The sequence below is a fragment of the Polyodon spathula genome, chromosome 3, assembly GCF_017654505.1.
Source record: "Polyodon spathula isolate WHYD16114869_AA chromosome 3, ASM1765450v1, whole genome shotgun sequence".
Classification (NCBI taxonomy): Eukaryota; Metazoa; Chordata; class Actinopteri; order Acipenseriformes; family Polyodontidae; genus Polyodon; species Polyodon spathula.
This window is the reverse complement of record NC_054536.1, coordinates 60,997,116-61,017,127: the sequence shown is the minus strand read 5'-3', so window position 1 is coordinate 61,017,127 and position 20,012 is coordinate 60,997,116. Positions and strand designations below refer to the sequence as shown.

At 35.6% G+C, this 20,012-nt stretch overlaps 1 protein-coding gene across 1 annotated transcript in view; it reads left to right on the top strand.

Annotated features, from left to right (window-relative positions):
• Nucleotides 1-20,012, top strand: part of LOC121313274 (CUB and sushi domain-containing protein 3) — a 514,488-nt gene that overhangs the window by 383,815 nt on the left and 110,661 nt on the right. The window contains exons 32-34 of the mRNA XM_041245642.1: nucleotides 11,847-11,963; nucleotides 14,222-14,317; nucleotides 16,711-16,914. Coding sequence (XP_041101576.1) covers nucleotides 11,847-11,963; nucleotides 14,222-14,317; nucleotides 16,711-16,914 — 417 coding nt within the window. The remainder of the gene's footprint in view (nucleotides 1-11,846; nucleotides 11,964-14,221; nucleotides 14,318-16,710; nucleotides 16,915-20,012) is intronic.

Genomic DNA, 20,012 nt, shown 5'->3' with positions numbered 1-20,012 from the left:
TAAACCAAATGTACACACTGTACACAGATAATAGTTTCAGTTGTTCTTAATATGTTTCATAGTTGCTATCCTATGCTTTTGAAAGAAATTTATTTTTCTGTGTTGCTTTTTTTTTTCTTTAAAGGGTGAATCAGGGCTTTATCTGATAATTAGCCAGTTTATGCTTCTAGGAAAAAATATATATTTTACTAAGTACATTTTATTGATCAGAATGGCCTATCTTTATATAAATTGTTATTTCTGCTTAAATCACAGTAATCCAGCAAAAATTGCTTCTGAAAAGACTTCAGCACACAATACCTCATTAAGCTTCCAACCTCACTAAAATAAGTCTTGAGGAGTTGTTTCAGTCATTTAATTAGTAAGCATGACAAATGTTGATCTAAGCAGAAATAACATAAGATACATACTTTACATATTAGTAACACAGATAATATTAGGATAGCAAAACAAGTTAGAAATTAAATATAAGTACAGTGTATGCTACATGTGTGGGTGTTCCTAAACATATTTATTTCAGTGGCCAGCTTTTAGCAGTGATGTCACAATAAAGGCTTCAGCAAGCATTGAATTCAGAGCCCCCCACAGCAATGGCATTGTTTATGTCTTCCCTCATTCTTTAATATTTTTGCGTTTTATGAACCATTGTGTATTCTCTGCTCTCTAAATAAATTATCCTATCAATGTGGCAGCAAAACAAAGGTTATTGTATAAACTGATCTGAAGAGATGAAACAGTTCATTACATTAACTGTGATATACTTTTAGGCTGGTGTCAACTAAAGGCTTTATTTAAACCCCATAGCCTTAACTTCCTACTATCTCATCAAGATTTACAGAACCTCTTTCACTTGACTTCCTTCTTTTTTTTCCTTGTTTGCTCACTATATAACATATTGAAGACTGTTTTTATCTGATTTGGTTCCTAATTGTGTTTGTAACTGTCTTGCAGTTACTTGGATATTGGTGAGGTATCTCAGAAACATTTTGAAATCAATGATGCATGTTTATGAGAATCATGTACTAATAACATTATAGTTTTAATGGCATATTCTCTCGTCTCCCAACTCACATATATTTGCTACGCTACTATGAAGTAAATAAGACGGCTGAATTTGATGACATTTTTTAATGAGTCACTCTTGTGAAGACACTTTGACAAATCCAAGAAAAGTATCAACATCAAACATATTACATTGATATGTGAGCTCACATCACATTAATGCACAAAGATGCGCAAGATGTGCTTTTCTACATTCTTTTATTAAGTAAACAAGAAGATAACCCCTAGTTGGTACTATAGAGTTTAAAACATTTGTATTAAGTCATAGTAAAACAAATCTATCATCTGAGCTGCTGCTCCCAGAAGAAAATGTATTTAAAATGTATCATAAGAACATAAAAAAGTTTATAAACGAGGAGGCCATTTGGCCCATCTTGCTTGTTTGGTTGTTAGTAGTTTATTGATCCCAGAATCTCATCAGTTTCTTGAAGGATCCCAGGGTGTCAGCTTCAAAAACTTTACTGGGGAGTTGGTTCCAGACTTTCACAATTCTCTGTGTAAAAAAGTGCCTCCTATTTTCTATTCTGAATGCCCATTTATCTAATCTCCATTTGTGACCCCTGGTCCTTATTTCTTTTTTCAGGTTGAAAAAGTCCCTGGGGTCGACATTGTCAATGACTTTTGAATGCTTGAATCAGATTGCTGTGTATTCTTCTTTATTCAAGACTGAATAGATTCAATTATTTTAGCCTGTCTGCATATGACTTGCCTTTAATTCTGGTTGCTCTTCTTTGCACTCTGTCTAAGCAGCAATATACTTTTTGTAGCAAGGTGACCAGAACTGAACACAATATTCAAGATGAGGTCTTACTAACACACTGTAAAGTTTTAATATTTCTTCCCTTGATTTAAATTCAACACTTTTCACAATATATCCTAGCATCTTGTTGGCCTTTTTTGTAGCCTCCCCACATTGTCCAGACGAAGACATTTCTGAGTCAACAAAAAGTCCTAGGTCTTTTTCATAGATTCCTTCTTCAATTTCAGTATCTCCCATATGATATTTATAATGCACATTTTTCTTTCTTGTGTGCAGTACCTTACACTTTTCTCTATTAAATGTCATTTGCCATGTGACTGCCTTGTTCTGAATGCTGTCTCGATCATGTTGAATGACCTTTGCTGCTGCAACTGTGTTTGCCACTCCTCCTATTTTTTAGTTGTCTGCAAATTTAACAAGTTTGCTTACTATACCAGAATGTAGATTAGGAATAGCAGAGGACATAATACTGATCCTTGTGGTACTCCACTGGTTACCTCACCCCATTTTGAGGTTTCTGCTCTAATTAGTATTTTCTGTTTTCTACATGTTAATCACTCCCTAATCCATGTACGTGCATTTCCTTGAATCCCTACTGCGTTCAGTTTGAGTATTAATCTTTAAATTATAGTTTCCATAAGTTTGCATATAATAGAAGTCAGGTTTATTGGTCTGTAGTTACCTGGTTCGGTTTTGTTTCCCTTTTTGTGGACTATGGACGAAATCAGATCATGTACTCCTGTTTTCTCATTTTGACAGGTATTAACCCTTTATGACCATGAAGTGTGTTTCTTTAAGTGCTTGGGGCAGACGCTAGTGAAGCAGTTTTCACTGTACACTTTGCTGGTCTGTTGAATCTTCATATCATTGCAAGCTGTATCCTGTCTTTTGTCAGCTGCTACGGCTTGATGTACCGCTTTAGCTTATTTTCTAACCATTTTTGCTCTGGCAGTTTCATGTTGGGCAGTGCAGCATCAAATACTCTGTTGTGTTACATAGAGTGGGAGGACAGCTTATGTGCCTACATGATTAGAAAATGCTCAAAACGAGTTATGATATAAAAATTAAATAAACATTCTGAATTGTTTTTCCTTTTAACAAGAACTGCAACTACCAGAAGCAATTTCATGAGTGCTGTAAGAAAACAAGGCCTAATATTTTCTTAGCATCTATTGAGACCTGAGAGTCTGGTAGCTCTTTGGCATTTGCCCTTGATACAGGTTCACCTTGTGGAATTTCCCAGATGGGACAATGTGCTGCCCCTTCCTTTGCTGCAGCATCGGCCTGCTCATTACTCTGTATTTTAGCTTCTGCTTTTACCTTGACAATGGCTACATTCTTACGATGCTGGAATTTAAGGGTTATAATGGTCTGTCTGTCTTTTTTGTTAATTGTCTTTTTCTCGCCATTATGATAGCAATATACTACTTCCTGCAGTACAATACTGTCCAAATAATGCTTAAGAGGGTGTAGTAACACAGTCTGTTCCAACACTGCTTTTATACAGACAAAGGGTTTGTAAGTAATCAACAAAAGTTGGGACATCTGTAGGAATTGTTAGCATTAACTTTCAAGGCTTAATTTACTTCCATTGCTGCAGAACAGCTGTAAGTTGTTAACCAATTACTTGTTCCCTGAAAAAGGCCTTTTTATATAACTCTGAAATGTACATTATTTTTCAGTTTTCAGTAACCTAAACTTTTTCTTTTAACCTCTGGCAGTTTACTGCTTACCTTTGTACCATTTCAGGTTATTCACTGGACTTGAACTACTTAAATTTCAATAAAAACTGGAAAAATGGGGGTGTTCTAAAACTTTTGACCGGTAGTGTAGTAAAGATGTGATAACGCTCTGCAAGTCGCCCTCTGCCTCCCTTGGGTAACATTACTGTCGGGCTCCCTTATGTGGCGATCCATTTATATTTTCCTCACCTTGCAACAGGCCGCATTAATGTTTATGAGTTGTAAATGCTGCCTGGTGAGATGTAATGATAACATGTATAGAAGGGTTAGTGTGTGCACGATTCAGGCTTTTTAATTACTGATATACATCCACCATTGTGAATACTGCACAATGTTCTGTTTCCTATCCAACATGTAACACATTGCTCAAATAATCCACGGCACACCCCACCTCCTGCATTACATCACTACCCAAAATACTAACCCCAACTGGGGAGATACATAAGCATAATGTAGGCCTGGCCTACCCTTAAGATACCGTTAGCGGTGCTGATTGAAAAAGATTTAGAAAAATAGGTTAATAGGTGCTGCCACTTGAGAATAAGGGGTGTCGTTTGGGTTGCTCGGTGTGTAGAATAGATACAGATGCACCAGTATTGACCAAAAAAGGGACCAGTGGGCCTCCACTCACTGATCCGTTGATGTTAAAGGCCGATTCCATCTATCCTGCCGTAACCAAATGAAAAACAGCTTAGTGGAGGCCTAGCGGAGCTTAGTATATCCCTCTGTCAGGGTATGCTCAACTGCGGACACTGGGCCTATTCTTGATAAATGCTCATTAAAGGTCTTAAGGGCCTCAGTCAGGTCAGTGCATAGTCCTAGCCTAGTGTCTGTGCTTGGGGGCCAGAGCAGCTGCCATTGGTTTCAGTGGTTTAGTGCACCTGCGGGAGATATGGCCTGGTTCCTGCAATTATAGCACAAAAATCTAGTACCTTCTACTCTTTTCTTTTTTAGGGTTCGTGGAGGGGCATGGTGCCAATAGCCCTCCTCCTTTCAACAATTGAAATGTAGCTTGTAAGCGCTATACAGTGGTTCACCAGGGATGTTGCACTGTTACATTAATACTTGCAGCCATTTTAAATTGTGAATCCAAGCCTGTTACAAAAGCCCTTTTAAAAAGGATCATTATTATAACCTGGCACTTGTACCACTAACTCATAAGCAGTGTATTTACAGTTGCCATACGCCATGGGGTACTCTCCTTGTTTCTGCTTAATGGAAGTGAATTGCGTCATAATGCCAACTCCCTGTATCCCTAGCAACCCAGCTACCTCCTAAATTAAATTGGTGACATGTGGATTCTCCCCTGGACATGTGTACGGGTGTAAGATTAATGCTTTCTTAAAGTCAGACAGGTGACTATTACAGCACACCAGTTAGTTTCATTTAAATCTGGCCTGCTATGGCATACTGCCTCCATGCTCTCTGCCCATTCCCACCAATCAGTGGTATACTCCACTGGCCCTACTTCCTTTAGTAGTTCAAACCTTTTTTTTGAGCTGCTCAGGATTCTGCACTGATTCTTAATACATTTACTGTATCAGACAGCCTGGTTAAGTCTTTTGCTAGTTGTCTAACTTTTTTCTCTCTTGATGCTATAACTGCATCTGCTCTCGTGGTGCATATATATGTCCCAAACTGCATTAGTTATTTTATTTCTTTCTTTTTTTACTTCTTGTTTGTTTCTTGTGTTTCTACTCATTCTATAATTCTTTTCTTTTCCCCCACTGTACCAACAATTTTATGCATTTCTCGTTGGAGAGTCTGAGAACATGATTCTGCCTTTCTAATAAACTAATCCATAGCTCCTATTTAAGTTATGTGCTGTGCACTATGTCCAGACGCTGCCCGTCGCTCTGGCCCTCACGGCAATAACAACTCCTAACTTTCTTACTCTTATGGTAGTGTATTTTGACAGAATTGTTGCACAATTCCCACTCAGAGCTCTCTTCAGCTACTCTTTACACTACCTGTTAGTTCTCACGATACACTCTTTAATAAGGGGTCGGTCAAACCAACACTATTTCCCTACCTAGAGTAATTAGGTTATAATCCTTATTTACCAATATGTTCTCTATATGCAAATCACGGCTAGTCAATTCTAAAAACCTGCTCCCTGTTACTCCCTGCGCTGGGAGTAAAAAGTGACTGACATGTCTTAAATACTGGTTGTCCCCACTTCTTATTGAAACTGAATAGCCATTATTCTACTTTTTTTTTTTTGTCTCAGGTCACTTTGTGGTCACCCATTTGTAAGAAAACAAGGCCTAATATATTCTTAATATCTATTGAGGCCTGAGAGTAAAAATTACCAGATACAACAAACAATTTCAAACCACAGTAATCAGGTAAAATTATACAGAGGAATTCACTTCTACTAGAGTTTATGATTTAGCCCTAATACAGAGTAACATAAAGTAAAATACTTTTCTAAGAACCCTGGATAATTGGCGGGGTTAGTGCTCTCTTGCCTACACCCTACATGCAACAACACATACATTGCTCAGATAAGAACAGAGAGACACACACACCCCCATAGCAACCACTACATGTATTGAACTAGTTCAGTTCTCAGCATGAATGGGTTGGTAAATTAAATAATTACTAAAATTAGTAAAATGTTACTGTGCCCAAAATGCATTTTTAGTACTGTGAAATTGTTTGGGCACAAATGGCACTCCATAATATCTATTCAATATCTCAGTGAAATATGCTTATTCCTCTGAGCTTGTTAAAGTAAAACAGCATCCCTCTGTTTTCCAGAGCAGATAACTGTCAGTAAAACTCCCCACTACACATATTATCGGTTGAATCTATGAGACACATTTTAAACATTAGGGGTGATTAAGCTTTGGATGACATTTTGGCTCCTGGTTCATTGGAGCACTTCAGGTTTTATGACACAAATTGTATTCTAGTTCTGGATCTCAAAGTAAAACAACAGAATATTATGTCTAAAATGCAGATTCCTTATCACATAAATCTGATGTGATGGTGTAGCAGGGCGGTAGGAAAGCCCTGCTGTTTAATCGTATTGTTTGTTCATTTTTAGAACGCTCCTGTGTTATTTTGTATTTGTTTATTGTATTGTGTTTTATTTTGTTAATAGATGACGGCGAACCGCAGTGTGTTTTGTTTGTTTATTATTTATTGTATGATGGCGTAGCTTTGTTTTAGTTTTGTTATTGTTCTGCAATGTGGGTGGGAAGCCGCATCCACATTATAAAACCTGTGCAGAAGGTGGCCATTGCTAATCGGGAGATGGTCACCTGCATAAATACCTGCAGCTCTCTGCACTCCGGGTGGGTGTTCGGAAGTGAATGGGAGAGTGAGCAGATTTATTTAAAAACAGCAGATATAGGATCAGTGAAGGCGATTGCCCAGCCTGACCTATATTTGTATTTTGTGTTCGTGATTTATTTTTGTTTAAACCTTTTTAAATATTTTATATTATTTAATAAATGACGCACACTGCGTCTGTAAACTGCAGTTACCTGACCTGTGTGTGCTTCCTTCTTCTGGTCTGACTTCTCCACAACGCCATTTCCTGCCAAGATGGTTAATGTATATATTTATATAGAACTTGTTTTCTAAAAAACGGTCACTGCATGTTTTAGGATGCTGTCCTGTGCAACATTTGCCCGTTTTTGTGAGAAGAAAAAATCAGGAAGTTCGGTGAAAATATCCCATTGTTACTGAAAACAATAATCTTGATAAAAAGTGGAGAGCGTCTCTAAATTGTCTTTGATCATAAAGTCAATATGCAGTGCATTATGATGGATGTTCATTTTGCACTAGGACATTTGTAAACGATTTAAGGTTGGATTACTGGTATCAGTTCTGCTCTCATGACCCCAGACTATGTACCTTTCATACTGTACACCCCATAAAACCAGACAAGATTGCTATTGTCCTCCTTTTATCAAAGTCCCTCCTGTAACCAAGATTTATTCTTTTTGACATTTCAGTTCAGCTCACATTACAGACAAATAGTGGCATGACAAACCTTGGGCATGTAACTTGTGGTGTACTCCATATATTCACATTGACATGCTGTCTGGCTCTATTCTTCATATTTGGATGACCCACCAGATAATGTTGAAGTATTTTTTTGGGTTATTTTTTTACATACCTTTTCAAACGAATCAATCATCCGTGTAAAGGAAGTTAGAATTATTTTTCAAAACCACCATCACCACCACATTTGCTACTGTTATAGTTCATTAACCATGTAAGCTCAAAACTTCCTATTTTCAGTGATATGGGAACTCGGGGGACACAATCTTACAGCACCATTCACTTTGACCCGTGACCTAAGATGGCTGTCACCACTACTAGACCTAACACTTCATTTGTATTCTGTGAGCCCCAAGGTTCATTTTGATCATGGGTGTAGCACAAGAAAAAAAAAAACCTTTCTTGACCCTTTCTTGAGCCTCATAAACTAGTTGAGGTAGTAACTTTATATTTTCAGGATTATATAAACTCTGCATGTTTTATGTGTTTATGACCATGGCATTACCTAATTAACAGAACTAGCATGTTGCATCTCAAAATCTGTAATGAACATATAATAAAACTAGAACCTTGAAAACAGCAAAACTGTTGAAAAAAAAATGGTCTCAGAGTTCTCATGTGGTTAAAACCAGTGTGACTCTGCAGTCCCTTATTATAAATTTACCAATAGTTTTTTGGTGGAACACAGTAAAGTAATTCTTCTCCGAGTTCAAGCATAGTCCCACTTTGCAGTGGAGCACATCCACTGGGTTCTATTTGCTGTACTGCATACAGTGCAATGCCTCAAGGTGCTGAGTACAGGAATGTGTTGGGCCTGGCTTGTGCATTGCTCAACAGGAATATAGGGTTTATATCTGCAGTCTATCTTGACTTCTTCTTGAACTCTCACCAGAGCTTCTCTTCACTGAGCTTGTTGCTGAAATCTGAAAGTCACAGATGTAACCATTCATGTCAGCTCGAGTTCAGATTTTATAACCTCACTTCACTGGCCTCAGGGGCAAATATTGCTTGAGTGAAGGCCTTCCTTTGAATTTGACCATAGTTTCATCTACAGCTTGTTGCTTTGTTGGGGAGTAATGTTTCTGGAAATTGCTTTTTAGTTTTTCAATGAGTGGTCTAATTTTGTAAAGCTTGTCATTGTTTGTGTCATTTCTCTCAGGCATGACTGAATTACACTATGTAACACAATTTTTGTTCCTGGGTAGTAAGTGTTATTTCCTAATTGCTTATGCCTCAAAAGTATAGAAAATGGCTATTATTCCCCACAAACTTTGCTTTTGTGACCAGTACAGTGATATTTCAAAATATCACTATTTCCAATGGGAAAACAGGCAAATGTGTGTCTTTTCCTTCACATAAAGTCAGAAAAAAACAACATATAAATCCAAATGAACATGTATTTATACTAAAGTAAATACAGTATCATCGTAAATCTCGAAAAACTACTCACTTCTAAATCTTTTGTAGTCATTTTTGTATTACTTTAGTATAAATACATGTTAATTTGAATTCATATGTTGTTTTTTTCTGACTTTATGTGAACGAAAAGACAAACACATTTGCCTGTTTTCCCATTGGAAATAGTGATATTTTGAAATATCACTGTTCTGGTCACAAAAGCAGTTTGTGGGGGAATAATAGCCATTTTCTATACTTTTGAGGCATAAGCAATTAGGAAATAACACTTACTACCCAGGAAAAAAAAATTTGTTACACGGTGTTATCATTCAGATGTATGTGTGTGAGAAGCCAGCTAAATCTATTTGCTGACATAAGTAATGAAGTGTAGTGACATCTCAGCTCAGGTTGGGATGACCAGCAGTCATGGTAGGAAGGAGTTTTTTCACTCCCATGAGTATGTTGATGGCAATGAACACCTATAGAAGAACATACCTACATAAAAGCACAATGGATATAATTTGTTACTACTGTTCCAAATATTGCATTTATAATGCAATACTAAGATTTTTTTGTAAGGGCATTATGGAATAAAATAATGTGATGGAAGATTAAAGTTTGTATAATGGGGTGGAAAAAAATGCTGAAAATATATTTTGCGATATACAGTAAAAACAATACCTTTACATTCACAGTGGTACTCTCATGCAACCATTTACTATAATATGATGTAGAACTACTAAATTGTTATAATTTCAGAAATGTTCTGACTTTCCTACTCCAGAAACAGAAATGAAACTGTAAAAAAACTCAGAAAAAAACTAACCTGTAGCATTGATTTGACGATATTGGATGAAGTCTAGAAAACACCGGTTCTGAAAAATTTGACTGCTTCTCTGACTGAGGGGGTCACTATTTAGTGCGATTCTAATTTTGTCCAATAGAGGGCACCACAAACAAATACTAAACAAAGTGGTTTTAATAAATAAAAAAAAACACAATACATTCAAAGGAAAAATTTAAGAATCTGTGGTTCCACAGTGTACCCACTTAGACTGAGACTGAGAAAGAAAAAATCTACATTTCACATGGGCATGATAATGGGTGCCAGTGCAACCAGCTTGTTCTTCAACGCAGTGGCTGTATTGACCAATGTATTCATGAAGACAGTCTCCAGGGTGTATATGCAATTGCAACATTTTTAGAAAACCATGACTGTAAATTACAACTCGGGTTGTAATCTAGCCATGGCAATGTAGATGGGTCTATAGCAATTCTGTATTTCTTTTGTCTAATCAGTGATGACATACAGAGCTCACAGTAAACAATCACGGATTAATTTACTTTACTGCTATTAATAGTGATTGTCTGTTTACCCACTGTTTTCCATTAGTAATCCAATCAATTTCTGAGATGGCATTTTGTAGGAAGGGAATTTTAAATTAGCCTTGGATAGTTATTTAATTAATTATGATGGCTGTCCATAGACAAATCATAAATCTAGTAACTTATTGATACGTAATTCTTTGTCTGTTGAGTGCTTAATTAATTCATTGTATCTCTGGGAATATTTGCTAAACTAACTTTAATAGGTAACGTGCAATCTGGCTGTTACTCAGATTTTGGTTTTGGTTTTGGTAACAATATCTCCACAGTGGCAGAGATCAAGAGATTGTTACTCATCAAATTATGTGATAATTTTTTTGTGTGTTTTGTTTTTCCCTTCCATGGACAGGGGTATACAGGAAAGGCTAGAACATATACACTTACACCAGTACAATATGTCTTGTACTCTATACTGTATATAACAGTAACCTTAACATTTTAACTTACATTTTAATTATGGCTCTGCATTCCACAAAAGAGCATTTAAAGTACCAAATAACGTGTTCAGGAACAGGTATATGAATATGTACGACAAACTACATATAATGACAATAGATAAACAAATCAATTATTTTGATTTGTATACTACAATGTCTGTATATGAATATAACACAACACATGTGAGATAGCATGTGGTAAACAAAGGTATCTGATTGAAACATTTAAATAAAGCAACCAGCAGTAACACCCCAGAGATTTGCTTTCTAGACGTTGCAATACGCTAATCTAATGAAGAATAATGATGCACTTGTATAATACTATTAACAAGTAAACTCACTATATATATATATATATATATATATATATATATATATATAGCTATTATCGAGCCAGCTATATATATACGTCAAAGAGATATGCCAAACAGGTTTTCATGTGTTTGAATCAAAACATTGGAGGTATTTATAGGTGAATGACGGCATGACAACTACTTTTTATTGTTTATATTCAAATCCATGATTTATTTTTACATGATGTAATGGTGTTCTATATATTGTGACATAATTTTTACTTGTATCTTTAAATCTGTATTAATTCTAATTAACATTATTGTATATAAACTTGTATTTATAGTATCATGCAATGCTGGCTCTGAGGATCAGCCTTGATTTGGCCTCCCTAGCGCATCAGCACGCACAAGTTTTGAATTAATTTTGTGTATTTATTTATTTGTTTAAATGTTATATATATATATATATATATATATATATATATATATATATATATATATATATATATATATATATATATTGGAGTTATATAGCAGCAGTGTAAGAGCTGGGGGGTAGAAAAACAGGAGAAACCCAGAATACAATTGTATCATAAATGTATGTAAAACATTTCTAAGCAATCTTCATTATAATCATATGGAAATAGCATTCATTTCTCACTGAGTGTAACCTGTGTTTTGTTGCAGCAAAGAATTTTATGGCAAAATCGTGATGTTTTAATTTTTTTTATTTACCCCCCTCCCCCACCAGTTCTGTTCGGGCAGTTTGTATTTTTCCAGACCTCGCTTCATGATGTGGTAGATGTATATGATGAACCAACCCAGCTGAACTCTTCGCTGCTGTCCTCACTGTCTGGTTCTCATTCAGGTATTCAATCTCACTGTTTATAGCATAGGTTTGCAGACATGGCAAATACATGATACATTCAGGTTTTTTGTTTTTTGTTTTGCTGTAATAATAGAAATAATTTAACTATTGACTTAAAAGCTAGCTGATATACTGATATGAGTCATGAAATGTATTTTGCTCTAAAAAGTTATTTGCATTGTAATGTAATTATTTTAGTAATTAGCACTTGATAAAATAATTATATGTAAATGTGCTTTACCTTCTGCATGGTACATACTGTGAGGATATACAGAGACAGTGCACATTTTTGCAAGTACTGCACAACACAAGTAAAATATGAGGTGTCACCACTCTGTTTTTCACTCCAATAACATCTCCAGGAGTGTCAATGTGGTAATGATATATATATATATATATATATATATATATATATATATATATATATATATATATATATATATATATATATATCAGTGCTTGGACAAACACAGGATTTTCATAATTTAAATATTTGTTTGGATATTCGTTTGTTTTTCAAAAACTAATAAAAGCCATTATATTGCTCTGACAGATTAGCAGCAGGGGCAAGGGGCGTGTCCATGGCCTCTATGTCTGTGCCTTTATTTTACAGAAAGACCTTACAATATGTAACATGTTAAAATAGAAAAATATCCCAGGAGTAAAGAATAAGTTGTGTAGGACTTAGTTTACCCCAGTGAATTAAAACAAAGGGTGCCAAATAACAGTTTTTCCCCATAAATAAATAGTACATAAAGTTGACAACGCATTTTATTTATTTTTTCTTTTTTTTCATTCCTTGCCATTGCTGTTTCCTCACAGTAAACAGGGGCCATAGACATGTTTTCATAAAGTAATAACATGACTTAGGTTTACTTGTGCCTTTTTGTAGCTGAACAAGCAAAGGAAAGCTGAAATTTAACTTTAAATACTTCAAATAAAACAAACATGGAAATGGCGTTGTAAAATGAAGGGGAAACAAACTGCAGAAAGAAACAACAAAATATGTATAATATTGTAACGGTGGGTCCCATAAGACTTATGAATGGGATGGTTTGGTGCTGTATTGAACTGCTGGGTGGTGGGAGGGAGGGGGCAGGATTTGCTTGTAAATAGTTGTACGCTCTGCTCATTTTCATGATGTGTTGTGCGTCTGTCTGTCTGTGTAGCTGCTGCAGCCCGGTTCCAACCAGGTCTGCTCTTTCCCACCTGGTGGACTGCTGCAGCCTGCGCACTGTTTGGAGAGTGTGAGTTGAGAGAGTGGCAGCGAGTACAGCTATATTCTGTATTCCATTTTGTTACCTGCTTTTCAAACCAATGGCAATCCTGATGAAAATTACTTATTTAATTCTAATTTTTATCATTAATTTAAATCTAATAATTTAAATTATTCCTAACCACATTTAACATTACTAGCACAGTATAAAATAGAATACAAAATACATTATATACTCAACCTTAACTTGAAAAATACAAATACTTGGTGATAAAATGCTAATAATAATAATAATAATAATAATAATAATAATAAATAATAATAATAATAATAATAATAATAAAAGTGATGCAATCAAAAACAGTGATGCACATTTTAAAAAAAAATGACATCACAACTTAATGATAAAAGACTTGATATTTAGATTGTTCTAAAGAAACACATGAACAAACTGTACTTTAATATCAAACACACTGCTTAGTGTTTTTTTTTTTTTTTGGCTTTCTCAGAAATGTGGTAAGGAGATTTGGTTAATTAAGTTAAATCTGATATCCCAGGAACTCTAGCTGACATACTGCTTTGTCTTTAAACTCAAACAAGTGCTATACTAATGAACTAATACGACTTGACGATCTTCTGCTTGAATGTGCTCAGTAAGCTTGATTAGTGTGTCAGCATTTACCAACTGCAACCTGCTGCACATTGTAGTCCAATAAACCAAAAAAAAAAAAAAAGTGCTTGTAATTTGTGTAATTTCAGTCATTGTCTTACTCTATGTTGAAAACAACATCTATAGATGTCCAAATTGTCAGGACCTCACTGGAAGTGGCCGTGGTCAATAAGAAATGAATATGGTCACATTGGAATTATGTGGGATCCCTTCGATGTGCCTACGTCACTTCTGATTTGACATGCCCAGATCTGAATTCTGCTCACCTTTATAACCCAGCAACATATCCATACATTGTAGTTTTATTTATTTTATTTATTTATTTATTAGTAATAGTAATTTTAATGTGATTGAACAAACCCTGTTTTGCAGGAGAGTCACTCCCTTTAAGCTCAGGTAACCACATCACCATCAATTTTACAGCAGTTGGTCCAGAAACTGCTCGGGGGTTTCATTTTGTTTATCAAGGTAAGTTGAAGAAAATGATCTGGTTGCTAAACTTTATGTTCATTTAAAAAAAATTGTGAAAACATTCCAAATAAAAATATAACGGATTATGTTGTACTGTGCAGTTTATTAACATTGAACTTTTCACCTTGACAACATCACTCCATATGTTTTCTATTTGATTTTGGAATATCCCTAACCAAATTACTTGGTTTGTGAACATTTGAAGGTATCAAATCAATTTGAATAGTGCAATGGAACACCTGCTTCCTTTGTGGTGCTTTCTTAATTACATTCACTTTGAAACTTTAAGTTACCAGTGTTTTCATTTCAAGCAAGTGTCACTTTCATGCGAAGTAAAAGGTACTTAGTGCCACCAAATGAAACACTTCACTGATGTGAATAAAGACCCATTTAAACTGGAAATTGCAGATTCAGGATTTTATTAGTACTTGTGTACTGTGGAAAGTAATACTTTTTAGTCAAAGGTGTTTTTTTTTTTATTTTGTGATTTAATACAATTTTCCATCTCCTTTGAAAATTAGATTTTATTGATAATCCAAGATAAAGTCAGTTTATAAATCTCAAGTGTGACAGGTCCTTTTTACAACATTAAATACAAGTGTAACAGGGGGAGGTGTTACTTGTATGGGTTGTCACTGGTAATAAGAGTCAAGACAAAGCTTTGGTGTTTGATACGCCACACAGGTGCTCAGATTTAATAAACACAAGTGTCAAATTTCATAAATACAAAAATAAAACAAAGTAAGTAAAGTAAGCCTGTGGGCACTACTTCCACTAAAAGAGATGTCCTGCTCCAGGAACCTATTGCACTATGAAACCCTGACTATTCTATTTGGGATCAACATTCCCTATACTAACTAAACTCGGCTGCTGCCGGAGTCCCGGCATCGGCCCGGCGACTCCGTCTTCTTCCGACGGTCCCGTCTGGGCAGAACCTTCACGGAATCCTTCTTAGACTTGATGGGTTCCGTAGTAGTGCTTTTCTTCCTGGACGCTCTCCCACTCGGTGGCAACATAGGAGTGTCAGCACAGCCCCAGCCAGTCACACCATGTTAGTGGTTTTAATTACGACATTGCCACATATTTTCCTGTTTGGATTGAGATCATGTCATGTTATGTTGGCTATAATAAATCAATTCAATCAGCAGCAGCATATCACTGAATTTAAAAAGAAAGCAACCATAACCTTTAAATTTGGTTTGCCGAGTGATTTAATATGACCTTGTGTTGTCAATTATTCTTTTAAAACAAACCAAAAAATTACAAAATATTTAATTTCATGGAGAATACATGTTTTGAAGTCTACTCTCATAGGTTACATTGCATGCACTTTGAAGCCATAGCTTCAAAACCATCTTACTAAACCCAAAGTGTGATGCTGGAAAAAAATATAATGATGCATATTGATCCACTCAGTTGAAAATCATTTTACATTCCTCACATATGTAGTTTTAGTGCCATTTGCAGCATGGTGATTTGGTTCCCTATTATGGAATTTTTCTCATGTATAGGATACAGTTTTACACATGCGGTATATTTGGAAATCTTGTATACAGAATACAGATACAGAATAGTGACAACAAATAATTGCATAGAAGATTTTGCAGATTATAGGGATCATAAGTCCTGCAATTATAGTTTGCATCACTGTTATGACTAGAATGAGTTTTCTGTATTTCTAACTGTGAACTGCTTTACTACTGTGTTCAACATGGTTATTCATAAATTAGGTTCATAATAGTACTTGCTAGAACCAAAGGTTTTCCTTATTGAACTTATTCCCTGACACTTGTAATCATACTGACAAACTAACAAGGATGTGTGGATGTTATATCAATCAAGCCTTCTTAGGAAAGCTTATAAACACATTCGAATAAATGTTTGTGATTTTGCACCTTAGTGTTGTTGGACAGGTGTTGTTTCAAGTAATATTTTAAAATCCTTAGCAATAACAACAATGTATGCGCTGGTTATTTATTTATTTAATTTTTTTTAAGGATCTGTAGATATCTCAAAAATATTGCTAATAAAAATAGCTTTTGATTCAGAGTACTTATTTCATGTCTTCCAGTTATGTGTCAATCCTCAATGTGATCTCTTGTATTGGAAGTAAAAAAGATATGTGAAAAGTAACAGTAACCTAAATTCAATATGTCCCACAAAAAAAAAAAAAGGTTTACGATTAAAAGTTTTGCTTTTTACTGTTATAAAGGGGAGGTATGCTTACATTACGCAAATCCAGTGAACCAGAAAAAAGGCTACCGTTTGTGACAGATGGCCAGCCTTTTTGTATACATGTCCCATTAGGCATGTTTTAATCTATTCCCCCAGATATGTGCACATTATTTTTTATATGATAGTGTTTTTTAATCATTTGCTTACATGTGCAGCTGTGCCACGGACAAGTGCGACCCAGTGCAGCTCTGTGCCTGAGCCAAGATTTGGAAAGAGGATTGGAAATGATTTTGCAGTTGGCTCAGTGATTCTATTTGAATGCAATCCCGGGTACACCCTAAACGGATCTACTGCAATTAGATGTGATACCGTTCCCAATGCTCTGGCTCAGTGGAATGACTCTCTGCCTACTTGCGATGGTGAGTAGAAGAGCCTAATCTTTTATAAAGATGTGTTTAATTCAGAAGAATGAAGCAGATTGTAAATTCAAGTGTAATAAATGAATGACACGATAACTGGCTCATGCACGCAACATGTGCTACATAATATTTTATAACCTACAGTATATCATTTTTTATTTTAATTGGATTTGTTCTCTTACTTTTTTTATAGATAATTCAATGTTTGTGTTTTTTTTGTATTTATTTCGTGTTTTGCATTTGAAACTGTACTGGTACCTTTAAACAAATGCTGCCGGAATATTCTTTTTTGTCACTGGAGAAAATATATTTTCGTGATTCACCAGTTCAGTTACTGAGTTATACAATTAAGAATGCCACTCGCCTACAGTACTCACATCAGATCCTAAAGTTAATTTAATTAACTTTTCGCAGGAAAAACTGGTTTTAGGAAAATATAAATCTATGCAATAAATAAAGCACATGTGGATCGATTTTGATTCAATGATGTGTTAATTGCATAAAAATAAAATGTCCTCTATTTACTGCATGAATGTATAAAATGTTAAATTCATTTGGCCAATAGTTGCCTATATAAAATGACTGATCTGACTGATCTGTCCTTTTGCTATATACTTTATATAATCAAATACCAAGAAAGGGTATGCAGAAATTAGAGGCTTCTCTTTCACATTTTTGGATACATTCAAATTCTCAAATTCTCAAAAGTAAACACCATCACTTGGGGAAGGGGAAGTTTTTGCACCTCCCTAGTAATTAATAATGGTATTTGTTTAAAGCCACAAACCGGGCAGCAGAAATATAAGGTTACAGTTATAGATATATTTTCTTCTAAATGTTTTTGTTTGCATGGTGCAAGGAAAAGGGAGGGATGTCAGCGCTGGAGAATGGAGCACATTTGATCCCTACTTAATGCTTTCCTCTTCCCAGGGTAGGTGTAGCAAGTGACTGTAATAGATTACAAAGTCTGCTCCCCACTACCCTGTCAGTCCCCCGGTGTTTTACAGTACTGAGTACAACATACTGTATTGGCCTGAAACACTTTTTGCTTCTTGAGTTCTGTTTGTGCAAGTAATAGCATGAGCATGCCTGGTTGACCCACAGAGTGGTAGTGGCAAGCGTAATGCTATATAAATGTTTGTGTAAGATTAAACATGTGAAAAACTGCAGTTTTAACTTGTACCATTCAAAGAAGTAGCTAATTAAATCAGTTGCATCCAAGTTAGGAACACCATTATTTTAACGATCTAAAATTGGCAACATCCATCACCTAACAGATTTTAAAAGTACTGGTAATCACAATGCAGAATTTTTTCAGAATAAATGTCAAGCTGTATTCTCTGTTCTTACACTGGTGCTGGGTTCCGTCATGCAAGCCAGCGGTCAAGCCTAAAGTGTTATACCCAGTAGCTGGATTTAACACTCAATCTGTTTCAAACATCTTAAATGTCATGACTCTTGAAAGCGTAAAATCTGAAAATAATGTTTATATGGGAACCGTGCTGTGACAGGTGGACAATACTGTATGTGGGAACATTTATTTTTTAATAAAAAATGTAGTAGTTTCCAATTGATTTTAACCCCGTTTTTCTCCCAATTTGAAACATCCAATTGTATTTTAGCCTCAGCTCACCACTACCACCCCTGCACTGACTTGGGAGCGGTGAAGACGAACACACTCTGTCCTTCCGAAGCGTGTGCCGCCAGCCAACCGCTTTTTTTCACTCTGCAGGCCAGCCATGCAGCCAACCCAGAGCTGCAGCGTCGGAGGACAACTCAGCTCTGGGCAGCTTGGTGGGGGGGGGAGGGGGATTTTTGAAAAAGGTGCTTAGAATGTTACATTCTGGTGCAATTTTGGATGGTTTAAGCATGTGCTAGACTAGTAGTGGTCTGCTTGTAATGTCTGACAAAGTGCTCCAATAGTGCAACAAAGGAGCTTTATTTCAGCACTGCTCACAGCAAGATCAACAAGAAGAAAAATGTACTTTTGGAGCATCAAGGCCCCTGCAATACAAGACTGGCTGAAAATGTGTGTGGGAATTGGTGACCGCACCTTTAATTGTGTACAGCTGTAATATTGGAAACCATGCTGCAGCTCCAATGCGCAACATTACAACATCAGTCCCGACCTGACAGCATGTATTTCAGTAAAAACAAGTTTAAACTGCAGTGTGTTCATTCTGCTATTTTCAATAGTACTTTTGATATTTTCATTAGCACAATATGAGCTAAATTTAGTGAATGTCATTTTATTTATTTTTTTTATTTTACTGCAGTCAAGTTCATTTTAAATTATATCTATCTATCTATCTATCTATCTATCTATCTATCTATATATCTATCTATCTATATATATATATATATATATATATATATATATATATATATATATATATATATATATATATATTTTTCTCAGCAGTACACTTCCTAATTACAGATCCATGTATTTATATGTGGTCTGTTTTCACCTTTCTGGCTGTTTGAGAAATAAACTTTGTTTTCATTGCAACAGCTGCCCCGGCTTTAGTACAAATCTCAGGCAACATATTAAAAAAACGTATTAAATTATCACGCCTGCATCTTTTGTTGAAGAGATAGTATCAGCTCATCATCTAACTAGGGAATCTGCTGTGCAATTAAATCATCCTTAAACTCCTGAAGCTGTTATAGAAGACGCAACAGACTAAAAAAAAAAATACTTTGAAACTTTATTTAAGCACTCTACGATTTGACTGGTGAAAGATAACGTAGGTTTATTGCAGTTCACAGCCCGGTACGGTAACCTTTTCACTTCCTTTCTGAGTAATTATTGAGCTATTTGCTGCATTACAGCCTTTCATTTTGTATGTTAAGTTTTCAGGGCATTTTGTTAACCCTTTGCGGTACATTTATTCAGTGCTTGTCAGGCGCGTCAGGTCTAATTTATTTTCACACACACTATTTATTTTACACACGCTGTTTCACACAAGTACATTCAGTACTCCATCTCCAGCCAAGCCCCACCCCTTGCTCACTGTATTTTTCACATACTTCTTTATAGATATGCATACTGATAAATCCTCTCCTGATCACTCGTTTTATCACCAAACTCCCAA